The 21,558-nt window shown below is 36.0% G+C and overlaps 2 protein-coding genes across 4 annotated transcripts; one reads left to right on the forward strand and one right to left on the reverse strand.

The window, feature by feature from the left end:
* Positions 1–98: 98 nt before the first annotated feature.
* LOC141434831 (uncharacterized) lies at positions 99–7,009 on the reverse strand. Of its 3 annotated transcripts, none has more exons than XM_074097278.1 (10): positions 6,956–7,009; positions 6,636–6,733; positions 5,820–5,994; positions 4,838–5,071; positions 4,126–4,284; positions 3,713–3,850; positions 3,328–3,428; positions 3,037–3,130; positions 1,015–1,176; positions 99–386 (listed from the first exon to the last, which is right to left on the reverse strand). In XM_074097278.1, the coding sequence occupies exons 3-10, from the start codon at positions 5,961–5,963 to the stop codon at positions 102–104; spliced, it is 1,317 nt and encodes a 438-aa protein (XP_073953379.1). In that variant the 5' UTR covers positions 5,964–5,994; positions 6,636–6,733; positions 6,956–7,009; the 3' UTR covers positions 99–101. The 3 variants fall into 3 exon arrangements, with proteins under 3 accessions (XP_073953379.1, XP_073953377.1, XP_073953378.1); XM_074097276.1 differs by lacking the exon at positions 6,956–7,009 and adding an exon at positions 6,832–6,895; XM_074097277.1 differs by lacking the exons at positions 1,015–1,176; positions 6,956–7,009 and adding an exon at positions 6,832–6,895.
* Positions 7,010–12,846: 5,837 nt separating this feature from the next.
* On the forward strand, positions 12,847–14,264 carry LOC141434757 (protein NDRG3-like). Its single transcript, XM_074097192.1, has one exon. It carries the CDS (start codon positions 13,114–13,116, stop codon positions 14,092–14,094), a length of 981 nt encoding a protein of 326 aa, XP_073953293.1. The 5' UTR covers positions 12,847–13,113; the 3' UTR covers positions 14,095–14,264.
* Positions 14,265–21,558: the final 7,294 nt, after the last annotated feature.

The raw sequence follows: 21,558 nt of genomic DNA on the forward strand, positions 1-21,558 counted from the left end.
CACATTAAGGTCGAGGGTTTTATTTGGGGGGTTGCAACCAAGGTAGCCTGCATGTTTCGACGCTGTTTACGAGCACGTGAGATGAAAATATACTTTTTTGTTTAGTTTTGTAAGCACATTGCAAAAACTCCTACCATCACGTCATTAGCCTTCGGAATCCTGTTCAATTCGAATAACATCTCAGCATACACAGTTCCCTGACTAGTATCACACGCGAACATAAAGCGGCATGCACACTCCGCGACAAAACGCGCGCGGCCCTGCGCCGCCGGCATCTCAGCAGTCACTTGCCGCCATTCTGTCTCGTTTGAAAAGTCGGTTAACTCGTCCAGAAAGTTTTCTTCGAGAGAGTAGATGGTTAGAGTTTCGGTAAGTGGCTCTCCGTGCTGAAAATACGAAATTGCGAAGTCTTAGGGGCTGTTTCACCATGGTTTCACCATCCATTGATTAGTGTTAACTGACGGTTAAATGTGATGCCGTATCTATTTGTTTTGTTCGAATAGATGGAGACGGCATCACATTTAACCGTCAGTTAACACTAATAAATGAATGGTGAAACAGCCGCCCTTAGCCTCTTATTCATAAAAAGTTAACAAACGAGTCCTGTCGCTTGATAAAATACAAGCAATAGTGTTACAAAGTCGCTAATGGGTGCTATTTATGTGTATTTTATTTTAAATAGTTCAGTACGTTTCGTTTGCAAAATAGAGTAGGTATTTATGTTTATAAATATATATTAGAATTCGGAAGCAAATGAAAATTTAGTGGAAAAGAATAAGACTCAATCTCTAAGAATATTTTATTAATTATTTAAACGGGTCAAGCTCAAAACGAAACATAATAATAAAACAGAAATATTCAATTTTGATTATGGTTCTGAAATTATAAAAAAGCTTAGCTCTTTTTCCGACCCAATAACTACCGTAATTAATTGTCGACCCACCTAAATAATTTTTATTTTTGTGTACCTATAAGTACATCATTTACCTACCTACTAGAATACTTAAATGTTACCTGACAATCATCACAAGAGTCATTCACGACTTGGTTCTGCGACTGAAGAAATTCTTCCCCAGCGAAGTACCAAGTTAAAGAACATAGAGGCGTCACGTTGCTCACATTCGCCACGAGAACTGTTTTAGTACCCTCGTTGAGAACCCTGGGCAAAGGGGAAATCTGGAAGGCAAGGGGTTAGGAAAAGGAACAAAATTTGGAATCAAAACCGTGGGTCTATGTCTATGTACAAAAGTGTGTTAATTAAGTATGCTAAGTATGCCACTTCAACGATATGTGAAGTCCGGACGGTATACGTTTTTAGCGTTCCGTAGTCAACTAGGAACCCTTATAGTTTCGCCATGTCTGTCCGTCTGTCTGTCCGCGGGTAAGCTCACAGACCGTTAGTACCAGAAAGCTATAATTTGACATGAATATACATTCAGTCACGCCGACAAAGTGGTACAATAAAAAAAGTAAAAAAATTTTTAGGGTACCTCCCATAGACGTAAAGTCAGGGGGGGATTTGTTTTTCTCGACTAACCCTATATTGTGGGGTATCGTTGGATATGTCTTTTAAAACCATTGGGGGGTTAATTGCTAAGACAATTTTTCTATTCAGTGATCTGTTTGCGAAATATTCAACTTTAAAGTGCAAATTTTCATTGAAAACGGAGGTTCCCCCTTCCCCCCCCCCTAAAATCTAAACTGTTGGGTGGAAAAATTTGAAAAAATTCAGAATGGTAGTAAATATATCAAATTTACAAGGAAAATTATAGCGGCTAACATTGCTTGAGAATTATTAGTAGTTGAAGAGTAAATAGCAGCCTAAGGTATAAAATATACCTAAACTTGGAAGATTCAGTACACAATACGAAATCCTTCGAAAAATATTATTTGATTATTTGTAATGGCTACGGACGGAACCCTATCCTGGGCGTGTATGACACGCTCTTGGCCAGTTTTAATTAGGACAATTAATGTAAATGCCAATTAAGGAAGACTCCGAAACCATACCTATCTGGTAGGTCAGTCGTATCTTACTTAAAATAAAATCCGAAAAAAACGCAAACGAGACGGGTAAATTTTCGATACAATATCTGAACCCCTGCGTGAATTTACGTTTTACCTACAAGCAAAAAGTTGTGTCACCTGCGTGACTACGTCAAAAAAATTTAGAGTTTTATTCAGATATACTTAGCGGTCCAATCAATAAACTACCTATTAATCATTAAAGTTAATGTCCAAAAAGAAGGTCGTAAAAGCTAATCGTAAAACTTCGAAATAGATGAAAACGAAATAAACCAAAATAATAATGGATAGTAGACTCTAATAACTTAAAAATTCAAATTCAAATATTGTTATTTGCATATACAAGGGTATAAATGAAGGCTATCGCGTATGAATTCGCCACTAGAGGCGCTAAGTGTAGCGTGAGGTCTCCGAAATGTCAAATCTCATAGTTTTTGAGTGAGCTACGCGGGTTTATTTATAATTAGAATCATTTTGTGAATATTTTGCAATATCTGAAATTAATTATGGCAAATATGCGTTCCGGGGCAATGAATGTCTGTGTTTTGAGACAGTTTTGTCTTTTGGAAACCTTTGTCCTCCCTTTTTTTCGAACAAAACGGGGACTATGCAACACTGTGGCATGCTCGATATTTTTATGGTACGGTTTTGTATTAAATATGATTTTAATCTAAACTTTGTTTTCACGCCCGTAATAACACTTTGAAAGCCATACTTAAAAACCTCACGCAACAGTGCGCCATCATCTAGTGAGACAAAAAACGATAGCCCTCATTGGTCTTACATAAGTAATGTCATGGGCTCCATTCCTTGTACGTTCACTTTATTGAGAAGATTTTATAGGATATTATTAGTAAGAACAAAAAACTACAAATACGATGATTAAAATAGGTAAGTACAAAATTTTGTGACACATTAAAAATAAAGTGCATAGTGTATTTCACCTGGTCGTAATGTGAGTTGTAAATATCGTACTAGTGATAACTAAGTATATGATACTTATTAATATACCTGTATTACTGGTAGCGTATGTTGGACGGTTATAATAACAGCGCTCGCCGCGGCGGAGTGCTCCTGAACACTCACGGTAAGAGCCACTTCGTACCTGTAAGTGTGAGAAAAAATATCGCATTTATCTCGTGAAAGCCGCTAGTTATACGAGTCCTGTCGATAGTATAGATTATCATTACTAACGTAAGGGTAAATATCTTGAAAATGCTTGTAAAGTTTAAATAAAAATATTAAGAATAAGCCTAGGCTTGGTTCTTCTTATTTCTAAAGTAAAAGAAATAAATGACTTACTTCCCTTCTTCTGGCAATCCGTTTTCGAAAACTAGCCTGTTTGTGGTTGCATTTTGAAATAAATCACAGGATTTGTTATCGCTAGTGCACTGCCATTCATACTAAAAAATAAAACCAGTTAAAAATACATCTTTAAATATAAGCATAGGTTCAAATCAAACTACCAGATAACCTAGTGATTATAGAACCTGAGTGACTGTTTTTGCTCGAGACATAAATTTTAAAAATACTAACTTTGGGAATAGGTAAGTTGGTGTCAATCGTCCCAGGATTTACCTAAGTATTTGTTTGTTTAGACAGTTTCATAAAACTATCTTTAAACTTGTGCAATGTGTTTATTATATACTACGGCATCTAGTATTAACTGAAGATGTTCTTTACGTACAGTTAAATGATCTCCAAAGTAATCGTGGTTTACTACAAGACATTCTAAAGTGAACGCAGCGTTAATAGGCACCGTTAAGTGTTCCACATTTAAGTAAACTTCAAACCTCCGTCGCAAAACTCTGACTGCTAAATCAGTCTGAAAAAAAAAACGGAAATATAATAGTACCTACTGTTGAACTGATTTCTTAAAAACATTTTCTATACCTAGCTATGTGTTAGGAGAGATCACACTAGAAAAATCGGATACAGGCAGAGCAAAGAGTAGGTACTTCAGGATGAGATGAATTACATTTGTGTTTCTGTTAAGCCATGATTTTTCGAACAAAAATTTAGAATTAAACACGTATGCATCCAAGTACGATATATTCCTATGCATTCGAGTTATTTTGGTGACCTAAAATTCGTCTTAACCTGAGTAATGTAATCTCCATTGGACTCCCTTATGACCTGACAAGTAACGAGGTAGGTCAAGCCAGCCCGCAGCGAGTTTGCGGGTATTTCCAATCGGGAACTCGTCAGCGCCGTGTCCACTTTATCATCCGTCTCCGTACTTTGAATCGTCCAATCGAACTGGCAAGAATATTTTTTGTTCTTTATTTACGTTCTTTAGTCACGAAAGATAAAAAAATCCTATAGAACCGTAGTGCTTGTCCTTACAAACTTTATTTATTTCATTTGTTATGATTATTAGCTTCATTTCATGTAGGTACATACATTTACGATAATTTCTTAAAAATCATTCAAGCGAATTTTGACCCAATGTCAATGATCGTATCGTCTTGGAATTTGGTAAGGTATAATAGAGCTCCAACTACAGTGCCATAGTCAATAAGTACCGTTAGTAATAAAATTCATGTTAACGGGCATTTTCACAAATGAGTGTACCTTTTTTGCTTTTTCTATTTTAGAAAAAATATGGTCCTACTCAGAATCAAGAGCACAGTCGATTCCGATACTTTAAAAAAATATCCAAAACCAAAAACATTGTTTTGTAAGTGACATTTTTTTTATAACACTCGGTTTGGGGTTTACAAAAGTGACTCGTAAAATTTAAGTAAGTACTTTATATCTATGAAAAGATTAAATACATTTTGAAACAAAAGATTTTTTAAATCGGCTTTACATAATAATCTTGCGTTGGGTAGCAAGTGGTGACAAGCGCTTCCATCGCAAACTCGACGTCAGCGTACGTCTCTTGCCCGCCCACTAGCACCACAGACAGCAAGTCGGCATGACCCTCGATGCGTTCCAGGTTGTGGTCACCTTGCACGTTGTTGATGTGGAAGGATTTAAGGGTATGCTCGCCCTCTGCTGTAGACGCGGTTACGTTGAATATGTAGTTCACGCCAGGAAGCAGCTGTATAACAAGTAAGTCACTTTACTAAAATTCTTATTCATTTGACCTAGAGACCTGGAAATAGGATTAATTTTCGTTATTATCATCATCATCAATAATGATGATATGATAGTCCACTGCTGGTCGTAGGCCTCCCTCAATGAGTGGTATATATCCTGTCCTCGGCTCGACGCATCAGATTTTATCAGCAGTTTTAAACTAGTATTATCAAATCGAGATTATGTCGTTTTTTAATTATTACATAAAATTACATTGTCACTGGTACTTTATAATACGTTATGCTAATGTCGTTCGGAATTAGAAAGAAAATATCTGTTGACTGTTTCCAAAGAGTATTAGTACCTTTAGAGATTATTTCTTTCTCAATACAATATTTTAGACTAACGCGGTCATTACTAGTTTTACGATTTAAATTCGGGTTTCGTTGTGCGTCGCCTCGTGAATCTCGTGATCATGGCGCATGCAACTGTGCCGAAATATCGAGCTTCTCTAAAATCAAGGTATGTGGAACAAAACCCGAATTTAAATCATAAAATTTGTACGGATTGCTGAGGACCTGGGTTCGATTCCCAGCGCTGGTCTCTTTTACTGGTTTTTCTGTGCATCCATGTCTCAGTTTGTATTTTCGATATGGTTTCACGGGATACCCGTAAAAGTAACAAATTTGGAGTTGAAATAAAAAATACAAAAAGACTCCAAAAAATCAATCATAATTGTATAATACATTTCAATAAAATACAGCCCGTACCTCGTCATTCTTAATAGCATACACAAAAGGCTCTGGCTGGGGTCCGTTCAGCTTCTTTTCGAGCGCTCGCGTGGCCCGCCACAGCAGCAGCGTGGATCGCTGCGCCGGCGCCGGCAAAGGCGACCACCGCACTGTCCAGGTCATTCGCAACTTGGCACCAGCTTTTGTTCTGACACTGGCACAAACAAATACGGTACCTATTTCATTTTATTTATTCCATATCACATTACCAACATTAATGGAATTATATGTAGATAGGCTGGTATGTTTATGTATATGGGATGCCCTGTTATGAACAGCAATATTAAATAATAAAAACAAGTAGGTACAATTAGTTGTTACTTCAACCCGGGAACGCATCTGCAATCCCCCTGGTGTTGCAGGTGTCTATGGGCGGCGTAATCTCTTACCATCAGGAGACCCACTTGCTCGTTTGCCATCCATTCGAAAAAAAAACTAACCGGGAGCATGTAGCTTTAACCACCGCTGGAGCAATGGCGAATCCCACAGCGCGATATAATGGCCAATTAAGTATTTTATTTTATAAACATATTAAATACAATAAATCTATGGATACAATTATCTGATTATTTAGTATTTTTATTATTATTGATTTCCAATTTAAAGGTATATTAGCTGATCCAAGTATAATTCAAAACAGACAACAGACGAAAGAAATTGTAACTTAATATTTGAAGGCTTGGCGCCCACTTCGGACTTAAAAAACTTTGCCCACCTAGGAAATCCATTGGCCAGTCTTGGTATATAATATTACGTAAGTAGGTACCTACTAGGAGGATATTATTTCATACTCACGTGATGATAATGCTGTCGGGTTTGACTAGAGTTGCTTCCGCGTCTTTGGGACAAACAAACTCCGGCGCAAGTATACGAAATTCTGGCGGTTCTGCTTTCTGCAAAAGCAAAATTGCTAAGCGAACGAGGTAAGTTACTTCACAACTTAATGTTATTGCTCTGCCTTCGACTTTAGTAGTTAGTCTTTGGTACTTACAAGGCGAACAACTGTTATGATTATAGTTAGAGATAATATTTGTAATGTATGAAACATAGCTTTGAACTATTAACAACAATAAAATTGACTAAACAGAAGCAGGTCACTGTTTTCAATACCGTACCGTACTTTAGTGCTTTCTCGTTCTATCTTATATTCTGAATACTTGAAAGCATGCATGAGCTTTTTAGGGTTCAGCACCCAATAGGTGCCAAAGGGAGTTTTTTTTCATATCCCGTTGTTTCATATAATTTAATTTCTCATGCTTAAAGTTAATAGCAATTAAGTATATGACAGACAACGTGTTGTTTACAGGCTTTATAATGCTGTAAATTAAGTTAAGCGGTTAGGTTAGGTTATTTTAACTAAAATTCTGGAATTAAAAAAAAACTGGCCAAGAGCGTGTCGGACATGTCCAATATAGGGTTCCGTAGCTATGAAGTACGAAAAAATTAAGTAATATTTTTCTAAGGATTTCGTATTTTATACGGAATCTTCCAAGTTTGGGTATATTTTATACCCAAACTTGCCTGCTGGCTCGTGCTGAGGCACCGACTTCAGACTGGTAGATAATTATTTTCATGGTTTTTTGTAGTCGGTTAAATTTTTTGTTATATATATATTTTTAAACGTTGTTCTTTTTCAAAACGTGGAACTTGTAGAGTCAAAGAAATTGAATCGCTTATCAGGATGAAACCTTTCTCCTACCTAACTGATCTCATTGGTTCCATACATCTGCCTAAGAAATCAAGAGAGATGATTATGAAAAGGTCCACTTACTATAGTATGGAATGGAACCCTACGTATGTGATAAGGCTAGCACTTGACCGGTTTTTAAATCGCGTGTTAAATAGTTGCATGTTAAGTCATAGTCCTATAATTTCACTAAATATTAATACATGTTTTTCGCTTTGAGGAATAAAAATGTCACGAGACCTAAAAGAGGTAGCTCTATATGGTTAATAAAACAATAAATTAAAAAAATCAAAAACCCGACTGCCTTAAAAAATACTAAAAAGAAGAACGCGGCAAGCGTGTTGGGCACCTTTGCGCCAGGAACGATTCGAGGCGGTCTTTTTTTATAATATAAAAATATTATTTAAGTTAGCTAGTAGATTTATTATTTAGTAGTATTTAGCTCTTAGGTATATGATTGTATTTTCTATAAGTTTATATTCTTAAATAAATTTTCCACAAAAAGAAGAAAACAAGCCTAGTAGGCTAGAACTTTGTTAAGTAGCTAACTTAAAGTTCAACAGTCGGGACCCATTAGGTAGGAATTTTTGAGCGTCACGATTTAAATGGGTCCCGACTGTTGAACTTTAAGTTAGCTAGCTACTTAACAAAGTTCTAGCCCACTAGGCTTGTTTTCTTCTTTTTAGTATTTTTTAACGCAGTCGTGTTTTTTGATTTTTTAATTTATTGTTTTACTTCACACTTTTCTGTGAAAATGGTATATTAAAACGGTTATGACCCATATATTTTTAGAATGGGCTAATTATTAGCGTCCATTTGATACCCCACTTGATAGGTTTGAATAAAAAACATTTTTGAAAACTTACAATTTGGCGCCAAATATCCGCCATTTTGTTTTTTTAAGAATTTAGTGTACCCAGTGTCACTCGCGTCATTAAGACGAATCCAATGACGTATCATTTATCAAAATCGGTTAAGCCGTTGAGTAGTTACGAGAGGAGATAGGAATAGTCATGCATACATACTTACATACATACATACTTACATACGCGTCAAACACATAACCCTCCTTCTTCGCAGTCGAGTAAAAAGCCAAATTTCTACTGTGTTATTTCTCGTTACATTAGATATCTCAGTAATAAAATCACCTATCCTAAACCTAACATACTTACATAAAATAAAATAAAACCTAAAACTAATTAATAAGTACTACTCAATTGAGATAGTTTGAGATCTTGAGAAGGACATAGGATAGTTTTTATCCCGGAAAACTGTATATTTCCCGAGGGCGTGTGATAAATAAATTCTTCGCAGACGTAATGGCGGGCAAAGGCTAGTTGCTCATAAATAATTGTCTTTTGTGGATATTGTACTTTAGAAAGGACTGATCGACAATTTAAAACGTAATTAAAAACATTTTTTTCTGTCCAAAATAGCTAGGTACATTGATTTTGGAGGCAAATACACAGGATACAGGACACAGATTCTGGTTGATTATACAACTACCGCGCAAGTCAAAAATTGGCCATATGACGTTTTATAACCACTAGCCTGTTGCCCGCGACTCCGTCCGCGTAGAATTCATTTATCACTAGCCCGCGGGAACTATGCAATTTTCTGGGATAAAATACCTATCCTATGTCGTTTCCCGAGGCTCAAACTATCTGTATACCGAATTTCATCTAAATCGGTTCAGCAGTTGATGTGATGAGGTAGCAAACCTACTTGCCAACTTTCGCATTTCGAGGGTGTTCTGGCCGAACCGGATAAGTGCATAATATTTATTTACTTATACGGTTTTGCTACATAAATAAAGCAGAAAAAATTGAGTATGCCTATGTATCTAACCATTTTTTTTTAATTTTTGTACTTATTCTGTTTTGCCAGAATACCCTCAATTTTTAAAATTAGTGGGATTCGGTTGATTTTAGACTATGACATATTTTTAACTTCCGCGGTATTTTGTAAAAGCGACGTTTTTTATTATTACAATTTGTAACTAATACCTAAAGATAATACGTGACGTAATCGCACATTTGCAGCAAATAATGGTCGTAAATCGCCGAGAGCCTAATTAATGGCTGCCTACGGTCCGATTTACGTTTAATAGGATTTACACTCTCGCATTATGTGTAAACGCAGATGGAACTGCGGTCTTTGATATATTTGGCAAAAATCTAATTTGTGCTGTCCCCAAAATAATTAGTTGTTGTCCCTAAGATATTTATTGGCCGAGCGAGCACGAATCGCGAGCGAAGTGTCTCCATTTCAGCTTGGGCAAAATGCTTTCAATATGCCTGTCGATGTGTCCGAGTCCGACTCTCTCTCTCTCTCTCTCTCTCTCTCTGTTCTCTTCTACAGGTCAGCTCTCAACCGATTTACATGAAAATTTGTGGGCTGGTTCGACAATTAGGTACCTATCTCGAAAATGCGTCAAAACTGAGTACTTTTTAGGCAGATTTATATGACGCGTGGTATATTTATATTGATTACTTATATATCAATCAGTTACAACTGCATTTCGAGATAAACTGTGCAATTAATTTGTGATGTTGTGGATGAGCGAGCGAACTTCAGATTATGCAAATACATAAAGATGACTTATTTGATTACAAAATCAGTGCCAAAACTTTTAATTTTACAAATGTTCACTATTTGAAAATAAAACATTATGATTTTCAGTTCGGACAATCTTTTTCATTTTTAATGCAGATACGAATTTGATGAAGACATGGTTACGATCATACCAAATCACCTTCTAACATCGAGACCGAAAAGGAATAAGAAATCAAAAATAAACATTTTTAAATGATGGATGAAGGTTACCACCAATGAGGGCTATCGTTTTTTGCTTTCTAGATGGCGCCACTGTTGCGTAAGGTTTTAAGTGTGGCTTTCAAAGTCTGTTATTACGGGCGTGAAAACAAAGTTTAGAATAAAATCATATTTAATACACCTTAAAACCGTACCAAAAAAATATCGAGCAACCACAGTGTTGCGTTGTCCCGATTTGTTCGGAAAAAAGGAGGACAAAAGTTTCCGAAAGACAAAACTGTCTCAAAACACAGACAGCCATAATTAATTTCAGGTAATGTAAAATATTCACCAAAAATATTCTAATTATAAATAAACCCGCGTAGCTCACCCAAAAACTATGAGATTTGACATTTCGGAGACCTCACGCTACACTAGCGCCTCTAGCGGCGAATTCATACGCGATAGCCCTCATTCCGAATGAGAAAAACATTATAAAATTACAAGTAAACAAAATACTTATCGGACATTCTATGTTGACATTCATGCCCAAAGACGATAAATCTTTTTACAGGCTTTTATTTAGTTTCACCTGTCCCGTTGTCTGTCTGTCTGTAATCAAATCTTGCAAGTTAAATTTGACCGACTTCCATTAGTCAGATTGACTTAAAATTTGGAATACTTAACGGAACTCTTCAACGGTTAATGGCATTGACTTGAAATTTGAAAGAAAGAAAGATTAGAAATGATTTATTAACGGTCACAACAGAAGGTACCACCACCAAACCAAATTTGGTATCCAAATGTAGTTTGAGTGACAATGCAAGTAAAGTTGACAAAAAGTACAGTCAGTCATATGAATAATTGAATTTTTACCAAAAACTTATTATGAACTCTTATTATAATAAAAAATTTGACATATCTACGGTACAAAAAAGCTCTAAAATTATTAGATTTATAATGGATGTGGTACAAATTTAATTAAAAGTAATGAACCGTCTGGTGCCATATCCAAGTATTTGTGCCATATCATGAGCATATCATACATTAAACGATAAACAACTGTTCATTAAAAATGGATTAAGCAATCGCAAATCTGCAAAAATCTCATTAATAACACTATACTGAGTGTATGTTTATTGTACTAAGAATAGTATATATGTGTACCTTTTTGACCATTTAACGCTTCAGCATAATGCTGAGTCAGCGACCGTTTCACTTTCGCGGGGACACACAACATTGTGTATATTGTATCTAATATTTTCATGTGTTTTTCTGTATTTTTATTTTTATTTTATTTGTGTTCGTTTTGCTGTAGGTATATGTGTGTCTTCTGTGTTAGTGAATAAATGTCTTCTTTCTTTCTTTCTTTCTTTCTTTCTTTCTTTCATTTACTTTAAATCCACACTATAATATAACTTAATGTAAAATTAAATATTTTGCTTTATTTTGCTCTCCTGTAAACCAAGGTATGAGGCGTATGGCACAAACGTATTCTCACCCGACGATACGAGGGGCGCCTTATTTTATTTATATAACTGAAGTATTATTATGTGCTTTTAATTATTGGTGCTAATCACAAAATATAAACTAAAAACCGCGAACAAAATACAAACAGCGAAATTCGCAGAAAACCTGTAAAAAGTGAAGTTTAGCAAGATAGCCGCGATAGTTCTATTTTTAGCCTCGTTCATTTAGAATTTAGGTCTTTTCATTCCATTCATTCATTGGTCCATTCTACAGGGATTTTGTACCTGTATTTTCTATGCTAGAGGCCCAATATGTTGGACGTTATCGTCCGATCTTTAGCTGGCTTTCAAGGTTTATTACTAGCAGCTACTTACGTTGAATTAATAAATAAAGGCGTCGCTTTGTAGGAAAAAGTCACGCAATATGCCTGTGAGGTTTGAGTTATTTAAGTTTCTCTTCATTAACATTAACAATTACTATACATTATTTCAGTTTCACTAAAATTTAAATTTCTCGACATTACGCCTTTCAAAATCTTAAAAGATGCAATTATAAAATCTGCCAATGCAGAAGTACTCGGAAACACCTTTTATAAGGTAGTTGTTTATATAAAAACTGCCTTTTAATAACAGAGATGCTAACACCATCTATTTAAACCCGAGTTTAGAGAGTTATCCAATGAAGTTCTTTGGGTCTACAGTAGATGGCGCTTTGACATGAATGAATTGCACCTACTTATTTGTAACATGGTAGAGACGACGAAAATATAGGTGTGCGTATAATTTGCATCAACTACTTATCTCGGATACAAAATAAAGGTGGTTTTACAAATAATGGATAGTAATCTATCGAAATACTTAGATTGAAATGGAAGTTTAAAATGGTGATACGTACAAAAAAACATTGACGCGCGGTCTCGCACATGCGCGGTGTGCTTATGAACCAATCGAGGTTGTTTGTTACCCGAACCCGGGCGGAAATGACCGAGCAGTGCCGAAGCGACCGCTAACTGGGATTCACGTTTGTCCGGCCGACACATTATTGACCATTTCCTTCGGTTGTCTCAACAAAATACCTCATTCCGTGGTTAAATACAAATAATTTGAATAAACAAGTGATAATACAGTGACTTAGTGACAAATAGCGCAGATACCGTTTCAACGGATTATTTTGTGACCTGTATTGTAGACATGTTCATAGTTACTGCATATTTACGAGGATCAGCAGTTAATGGGATTGCACTAATGATCACTAATTAACTGACAGAAACCTATCACTGCTGTGCGTGTTAAAAAAGGGAGAGGTTGACACGCAACGAACCAGAAGTAACCTAAAATCGGTGGGAAAAACCGAAATAGTAAAATGCCGACTACAACGAAGCACGAAAACATCGCTCTGCTCAATATGATGTCCTCCGACAACTTGGATGATGATCTGAAGAGTATACAGCTTCATTTTCCCTCTGATCGGCGATTGCAGAGCGACGGCGCATGCGTGGAGGAGCGGGTGAGGACTTCCCGTGGGGACCTGCTGGTGGCAGTGAGGGGTAACCGCTCCAAGCGCGCCATAATCACCTACCATGACCTTGGCCTCAACTACGCGGCTAACTTCCAAGCGTTCTTCAACTTCGTTGATATTAGAGCCATTCTAGACCAGTTCTGTATTTACCACGTAAACGCTCCCGGCCAAGAGGAAGGTTCTGCCCCACTGCCCGAAGATTACATCTACCCTACCATCGACGAACTTGCCTCACAGATTGATTTTGTTCTCGGTCACTTCGGCATAAGATCTTTCATTGGCTTTGGTGTAGGTGCGGGTGCAAATGTTTTGGCTCGTTATGCACTTGTGAGCCCTAATAAGGTGGACGCGCTCGCTCTGATCAACTGCACTTCCACTCAGGCTGGGTGGACCGAGTGGCTCTACCAGAAAATAAATACCAGACAGCTACGATCCAGCGGCATGACGCAGGGTGCCCTGGATTACCTGATGTGGCATCATTTCGGGCGCAGCACCGAAGACCGCAACCATGACTTATCGCACGTGTACAAAGAGTGCTTCTCACACGTCAATCCGATAAACCTGTCGATGTTTATTGACGCGTATTTACGTCGCACTGATTTGGGGATCGGGCGAGATACAGACACGATCAAGGTTCCAGTCCTGAACATGACTGGTTCGTTGTCGCCGCATGTTGACGATACGGTGACGTTCAACGGCCGTTTAGAGCCGTCCAAGACGTCCTGGCTGAACATTTCCGACTGCGGGATGGTGCTGGAAGAACAGCCGAATAAGATAGCGGAGGCTTTTAGGCTGTTCCTGCAAGGCGAGGGGTTGTGCAGGTAGTCACGTTGTCAGGGACAACGACGCGAGCGCGGCTGCTATTCAATAGAACGCACATGATGCTTACACGCGAGCTTTACGATACATTTGATGTAGACACATTGCAAATGTAGAGATGAAAATTGTTGTTCCTTATTTTAGATGTTTATCGAAATAAATATGTTTACAGCTTATGTGTCACTCATTCGGTCCTTTACAGAAAAATAGATGGTGTGTCGCATTATAATAGGATTCTGCATCCAAGCGGTGGCAACAGGACCCATTACTAAAGCTACGATGTCTGTCTGTCCATCTGTCAATAGCTGTATCTTTTGAACCATATCAGGTGGACACTTTATATGGCCACCATACGTCAAATAATAACACTAAAAGTCGATTTTCACGCAAGAAATCTATTCTCAGAAAAATGTAACCCTTTTAGTGCGAATTGGACTCTTACTTGATCTGGATTACTTATATAAGGGTAAGGCCGCGAATTTTGACCAATGTGACATAGAAATAACATAAAAAAAATACGTGACGTTACCATAAAACGTAACGTAAATTTTTATAAAGCCTAGATCATACTAATGAACTAAAATAATTTCCTTGCTCACCCGCGACCTTACGATAGCTAAGCTTATGCAAAATATGCGTGTTCATGCAGTTCCTCCACCTCCACACTGTAAGAACACACACAAATCACACAAACCCATCTATCACCACCACCACACTACACTGACGCGTTTCGAACTCAAACAGAGCTCATCTTCAGAGTGACACAACCGTACACCATGCTACCAGTTGTTAGACTAACGAACCAAACACCGTTTTAACTTGTCACTGTAACTCCCAAGTACCACATACGTTTTATGAAACAAAACAAAACTACCCACAAATTATTAATAAATTTTTTTAACCGTCCTTCAAAAACTACCTTGATTTTTTATTTATTTACTGTCAAGGCATGTTTTATTAACTACCATTGCTGAAATTAGATCCAAGCCGTAGCAAGGGAGATGAAACTAAATTTACCTGCTCATTAATAATAGACCCCATACTGTTGTATCTAATTATCTCCATGCATTCTTTATCGGACTCCGATTCGTATGAAGTGTTACATTATTGTGGCAAGGGGTTTCGTCTCGATGTTTTAGAATGCATGGAGATAATTAGATACAACAGTATGGGGTCTATTATTAATGAGCAGGTAAATTTAGTTTCATCTCCCTTGCTACGGCTTGGATCTAATTTCAGCAATGGTAGTTAATAAAACATGCCTTGACAGTAAATAAATAAAAAATCAAGGTAGTTTTGAAGGACGGTTAAAAAAATTTATTAATAATTTGTGGGTAGTTTTGTTTTGTTTCATAAAACGTATGTGGTTTGTTGGGGAGTTACAGTGACAAGTTAAAACGGTGGTGTGGTTCGTTAGTCTAACAACTGGTAGCATGGTGTACGGTTGTGTCACTCTGAAGATGAGCTCTGTTTGAGTTCGAAACGCGTCAGTGTAGTGTGGTGGTGGTGATAGATGGGTTTGTGTGATTTGTGTGTGTTCTTACAGTGTGGAGGTGGAGGAACTGCATGAACACGCATATTTTGCATAAGCTTAGCTATCGTAAGGTCGCGGGTGAGCAAGGAAATTATTTTAGTTCATTGATATGGACCTCCGCAAAGTTACGCCTGATTCAATAAATTATCTAGATCATACTGGTAAATATTCTGATTAGATAACGTATGTATGAAAAAAAAATACATGTCATATAGTAAAATGAAGTTTTTATTTTTACTAGAACTTTTTTTTATTTTTTTACAAAACGTTATAGTTGATAGACATAAACATATTAAAATACATTATACATTTTATTGTCCTAAAATTGACACCCACACAAACATATACAAATTATCTATCTATTATAGTTTCTGGCGATACTGATCCTAACCTGTCCTATATGTCCTACCTGTACCTAAACCTGTCCTGTCTATAGAGCTAAACATGAGAATGTGGAAGTAGAAGTACCCTCTAGTTGACGAACATCTTTCCAAAAGTGTCTCTTTACATGCCTCTATAAAACTGTCAATAAGGTGCACATTTATAAGCATAACGAATTTGGATAAGTGGTTTTTTTTTATTCGACTGGATGGCAAACGAGCAAATGACTAAGAGATCGCCACCGCCCATAACATCTGCAACGCCAGGGGTATTGCAGACGCGTTGCCAACCTAGAGGCCTAAGATGGGATACCTCACGTGCCAATAATTTCACCGGCTGTCTTACTCTCCACGCCGAAACACAACAGTGCTTCACGGCAGGATTAGCGAGGAAGATGGTGGTAGCAATCCGGGCGGACCTTGCACAAGGTCCTACCACCTGGTTGTGAGCATGCTTGTGACTTCGACTGTACAAGCTATTAAATACCTCAAAGAAATGGCCAAAACCCTAAACCACAGGTTTTACCAATTTAGGAAGTAGTGTCTTAGTTAAGTGGACAATGTAAAAAATGTTTTTGGAAATAAATTATTATGATTATTAAGTTTAGGTAACAAAATGAACTAAGTAGGACCGTGAATCTCTTCGTTTGTCTCTCACTTTAAATACGCTATGCATGTAAGCAGGACGTGAACACAGAACTCGCCACAATTCTTTGTGCCGATCCTGCACCTACAGATTCAAATTTATTTAACTTCAAAATATCTATCTAACTAACTTACTGTGCGTGCAATCATTGGAAACCTAATAATAAACTGGTGTAAGTTAGAATTGTTCTGTGTGAACTTCCCTTAACCACATATTTTCGTTACGTTATGTAAAAAATACGTAGCATTTTGTAAAAAGGTAACGTAATCGTAACGAAAGTGTAACGTATTTTAAACAAAAATCGTTTATCATGGTGAAATAACGACATTTTGAACATAATAATACATGCCACTTGCGTGGAAAAGATTACCCTATCGTATGAAAAAACAACCAGTTACAAATAATCACTACTTACCCTTAAATCGAACAAGCACTTTCGACGTTTTTTTCGAAAAAAAAACTCCGCGTCACTTTTGATGGCTGTTTTGTCAACAAACTGATGAGATTTATTTATCTCATCGATGTTGCCCTATTAGAGTATTAGTTGCCAGTGTACAAAAACAAATTTCTACCGAAATTAACGTTAAAAGTAGCTTAATAAAGCGTCACCTAAGTATTCGTAACGAAAACGTGGTTTTTTGGCACGTGAAAAGAAATAAATATAAAACATGAAAATTATTTGATTATCATGATTCCGCAATCGTAGGACTATCGTTATTTCATTAAATTTTGTTTAAACAAAATCATGATCATAAGAAGTTAAATAGCATGAAAATAATGAGGTATTAATTACTCGTGGTCAAGAAAAAAAGTCAATTTTCGTTACGTTTCGGAGGAAATATATTTTATAATTTTTTTAAAAGGGTTTAAATCAATTTATCTCATTTGCGACCTTGAGAGTTTATATCGTCACCGTAATATGAAAATGTAACCGCCAAAATGACGATATTGAGTTGTTTATACAGTTTGACTGCAAATTTGATGATCTGTTCGATTACTGTTATTAAAATTTCGATATCTTGAAAAAAATGTCAGTTACGTTAACCAAAATCAGACCATTTTTTTTCACTTTACCATATTTTTTTAATGTATGGCACATTTTTCATAAGTTACTTATTATTAGGTTAACGTAACGACGAATCTGTGATTGTGTATTAATGTATTGACCAAATATGAAAAATAAACATTAATGTAAGACTCATCTGTATCAAAATGGCTCTTACATTACTCATTTTGTGGAATATTATAACTAATTGACTGTTACGCTAAAGTCAAAGCTAGATAATTTTTTTTAAATCAAATCAAATGCGATGCGACTAACGCTTGTTTTTTGAGACCACGCTCGCTAGTAAATAATTATATTTACCAAGATCAGATTAAATTAAATTTAAACCGAAAAGCAAGCATGCAAGAGATATGCGGGTTCAAATACTGCCTGAGACAAGGAAATTTTTACTATAGGAAGGTAAATATTACAAAATCAACGAAATGCTTGTTAAAAATGTATTTACTACAAGTTAAACTAGCTTCAAATATTATTCTGTGTCAGTAACAGTAAAGTTTTCGTATTTTGTGTAGTACTTATGCCTCTTACATTATTATTTGTCTTCTCAATTTTCGACTGTTGGAGGTTACATTGAATTTGTATATTATTTTGGACGGACCTGGTCCTTACGTTAATTCACTTATTAGGGACTTCCCGTCTATCTCTTTCCTTTTGAAGCTTTAATCCATAGGTAAAAGCGGGACATCCATACATTTGTGTGCGGGAAGCAATAAACACAACCGTGTGCGTCTGTTATGATTTGGTGGTGTGATCGATAGCATTAGCCAGTTCATTCGGACAAGTCGTGATAAGAACACGTGCCATTGTTATGCATCCATACAGTGATAAAAATGATCGAGTTAAGTGAATTAATATCGCGTAAAAAAGAGCTTTTAAAACTGAGGGAAGGTAAGTAGCATAAAATGTATAATTATTATCACCTAAAAAGGGAGTCGAATGCTATACTGATCGTTGCCGGTGTCTAGTTTATGTACCTATGTAGGCATGTCCTAACCTAACAAACATTCATCAACGTTATTAATTTGCTGAGTACTTTATTAACATAGTACCTACTTAACTTTTTATTTTAAAATGTCTTATAAATAGGTAGATATTGTAGATACCTATTACGTGTAGGTCGTTTGTATGGCCGTCACGGTAGGAAAAGGTTAACCATTTTTGTTTTCTTCGTAGTAGCATAAAAATTAGATGTTAGGGAAATTAAGGGCCTGTTTCACCTCTGTCTGATTATGTTCATGATAGCTTGAGAACACAACAACTAACAACTGGTAGCATGGTGTACGGTTGTGTCACTCTGAAGATGAGCTCTGGTTGAGTTCGAAACGCGTCAGTGTAGTGTGGTGGTGGTGATAGATGGGTTTGTGTGATTTGTGTGTGTTCTTACAGTGTGGAGGTGGAGGAACTGCATGAACACGCATATTTTGCATAAGCTTAGCTATCGTAAGGTCGCGGGTGAGCAAGGAAATTCTTTTAGTTCATTGATATGGACCTTCGCAAAGTAACGCCTGATTCAATAAATTATTATTTTTAACGTTGAAGTTAAAACTATTTGGAATAACTTACCAAACTTTTGTGTTTAAAATGATGCCCTATTAAGGAATTCGAAATGAACTGTTTATTTTGAACGTTTTATTTATTAATTATTAAGACAAGGGTAGCTCAATGCGTTTTATTTGTAGGGAAACACTCAAATGTCTGTTTAATGGTTAGTGGACATGATTGTTTTGTTTCTGTTGAATAAAGTTACTACCTCTATAATATTAATGACATAATAAAATGTATTAATTTAATTTTCAGAAAACAAAAGACAGAAATTAAGGATGGTAGTGATAAAGACAGTGATGTTGTGGAGGATAGTGACGCTGACATACCCCCGATCATTTCAAGCAGGAAAGGAAAGGGAAAAGGGAAAGGTCAGTCTAATGCACGGGTCGTAACGAATAATCCATCGAATGATTCTCTGCAAAAACTTTATGTGCAACGATTGCCAATTTACACAAAAAAGTACATGGACCTTAAAAAGCTCTGTGACGACGAGGTCACAATACGTGCAAGATTATTTACAGCTGCCTTATGTGGACAAACTGATTATTTAGACGATATTGTACAAGATGAAGTTCCAACTAATGATGGTGAAACCCAAGACCAAAGTGAGGAAGTTGATGAAAGCAACGAAAAAAATACAGTAAATAAAAAAGAAGCCATATAAAAGCAAGGAATCAGACAAATAAGGAAAAAAAGGGAAAGCTGAAGGAGTAGTTAAAGCCACCGGTACTGTTTAAAAAGGGAAAGGAAAAGCAAAGCGAGAAAAAGCACTAAAGCAAAATAGCAAATAGGACAGAAAGCTAGATGTTTTTTGTCGATCTCAGGTAAAAGTTACTATTGATTAAAAGAGGTTTAAGTCTTTTCGATTTTGATACTAAGTTGTAAAGTTTTAATAATAACTATTATAACCTATTATAATTTAATTAAAACTGTTTTTTGTTTCGATTAAAAGCAAAGCGAGGATAAGTAGCAAAAAGAATAGGAGATAGGTGTTCTATTGTGACAAATAAAAGTAAAGCGAAGAAAAGCAGTAAAGAAAAGTAGCAAATAGAATAGAAAGCTAGGTGTTTTTTTGTTAATTTCAGGTAAAAGTTAGTACTTATTGTCATCTAAAGAGGTTCAAGTCTGTTTTTTTATGAAACTGTTTAATACATAAAAACCTGTTTTATTCATAATTTTTTTATACGTCAGACTTTATTACAAGTGAGTAAGATTGGAATTGCTATAAATAACTGTATAATGCAAGTCCACATTTTGAAAAATGTGTGCCTTACGTTACTTTTTTTTAATTTTTTGTGTCATACCTTAAACTGATCTTAATTTTTTTAAATACATCTTAATGTAATTACACATAAAAAAATAAAAATTAACGTAACCGCCATGCGATTTTCTAAACTATAACAACTATCTTTATAAGACCCCATTTGTCTAAAAGATCTCACCAATATAAGATAAAAGCTATAAACATAACTCCAATAGGATATGTATATAAAAAGTTACAACACTTTTTCTAATTTGCAAATTACTTTTTGGCCTCTCCTGAAAATTCGCCATTTGGTGGTTACGTTAATTCATATTACAGGTGACGATATCGTGTAATATAATAAAAAAAAATTAAACCTCTATGTTATCAGTTTTTTTTTATCAGCGTTCCAATTTGAAACGTCCGAATTGGTTTCGCGGCGTTACCGGTAAGAGAAATATTGATCTAATTTAAACTTTAGACACATTTTGAGTATGATTGATTAGTTAAAAATATAAAATAATGAAGACATGTACTCGTAGATATGACGTCAAGCTACATGCTACAGGTTAAATGTGATGCCGTCTCTATTTGTTTTGTTCGGATAGACGACAGAGACGGCAATTTTCAATTAGCACAAATTTCCAATATTATGAAACAGTCCCTTAGTGTTTTATTTAGATTTTACATCATTTATATTTGTAAATTATGGGATGTTATATTTGAATTTTAAGCGTTCTGCAGATGTATGTTGAAGTCAAAAACCTTCTGAATTTCATTTAATGTTTTCCATTTAGGTACTTGTGGAAAAAATAGTTTTCGTTAGAATTACGTCACCCACTACATATTTTGTTCTTAGTATTTATTATTTTATTATTACAGTATCACTATAGCATTATTAATAATTTGTGGGGCGTCGCAATGTTGTTTATATAAAAAGAATCCTATATGTGAATTTGCGTCATAATGACGTCATCGGTACCAAAGTTTCGCTCCCTGATAATCATCTCATATCAGCCATAGGAAGTCTACTGTGGTTACATTCAGCATCAAAAG

This window comes from Choristoneura fumiferana, chromosome 14 (genome assembly GCF_025370935.1).
Source record: "Choristoneura fumiferana chromosome 14, NRCan_CFum_1, whole genome shotgun sequence".
NCBI lineage: Eukaryota > Metazoa > Arthropoda > Insecta > Lepidoptera > Tortricidae > Choristoneura > Choristoneura fumiferana.

Excerpts from the sequence above, each read along its gene's own strand:
- LOC141434757 (XM_074097192.1), top strand. The coding sequence starts at position 13,114 with ATGCCGACTACAACGAAGCACGAAAACATCGCTCTGCTCAATATGATG.
- LOC141434831 (XM_074097276.1), bottom strand. The coding sequence starts at position 6,888 with ATGTTTCATACATTACAAATATTATCTCTAACTATAATCATAACAGTT. Across the intron at positions 5,072-5,819 it reads ATGCTATTAAGAATGACGAG|CTGCTTCCTGGCGTGAACTA; the intron begins GTACGGGCTGTA and ends CTTGTTATACAG. Across the intron at positions 3,851-4,125 it reads ATGGAGATTACATTACTCAG|ACTGATTTAGCAGTCAGAGT; the intron begins GTTAAGACGAAT and ends TTTTTTTTTCAG.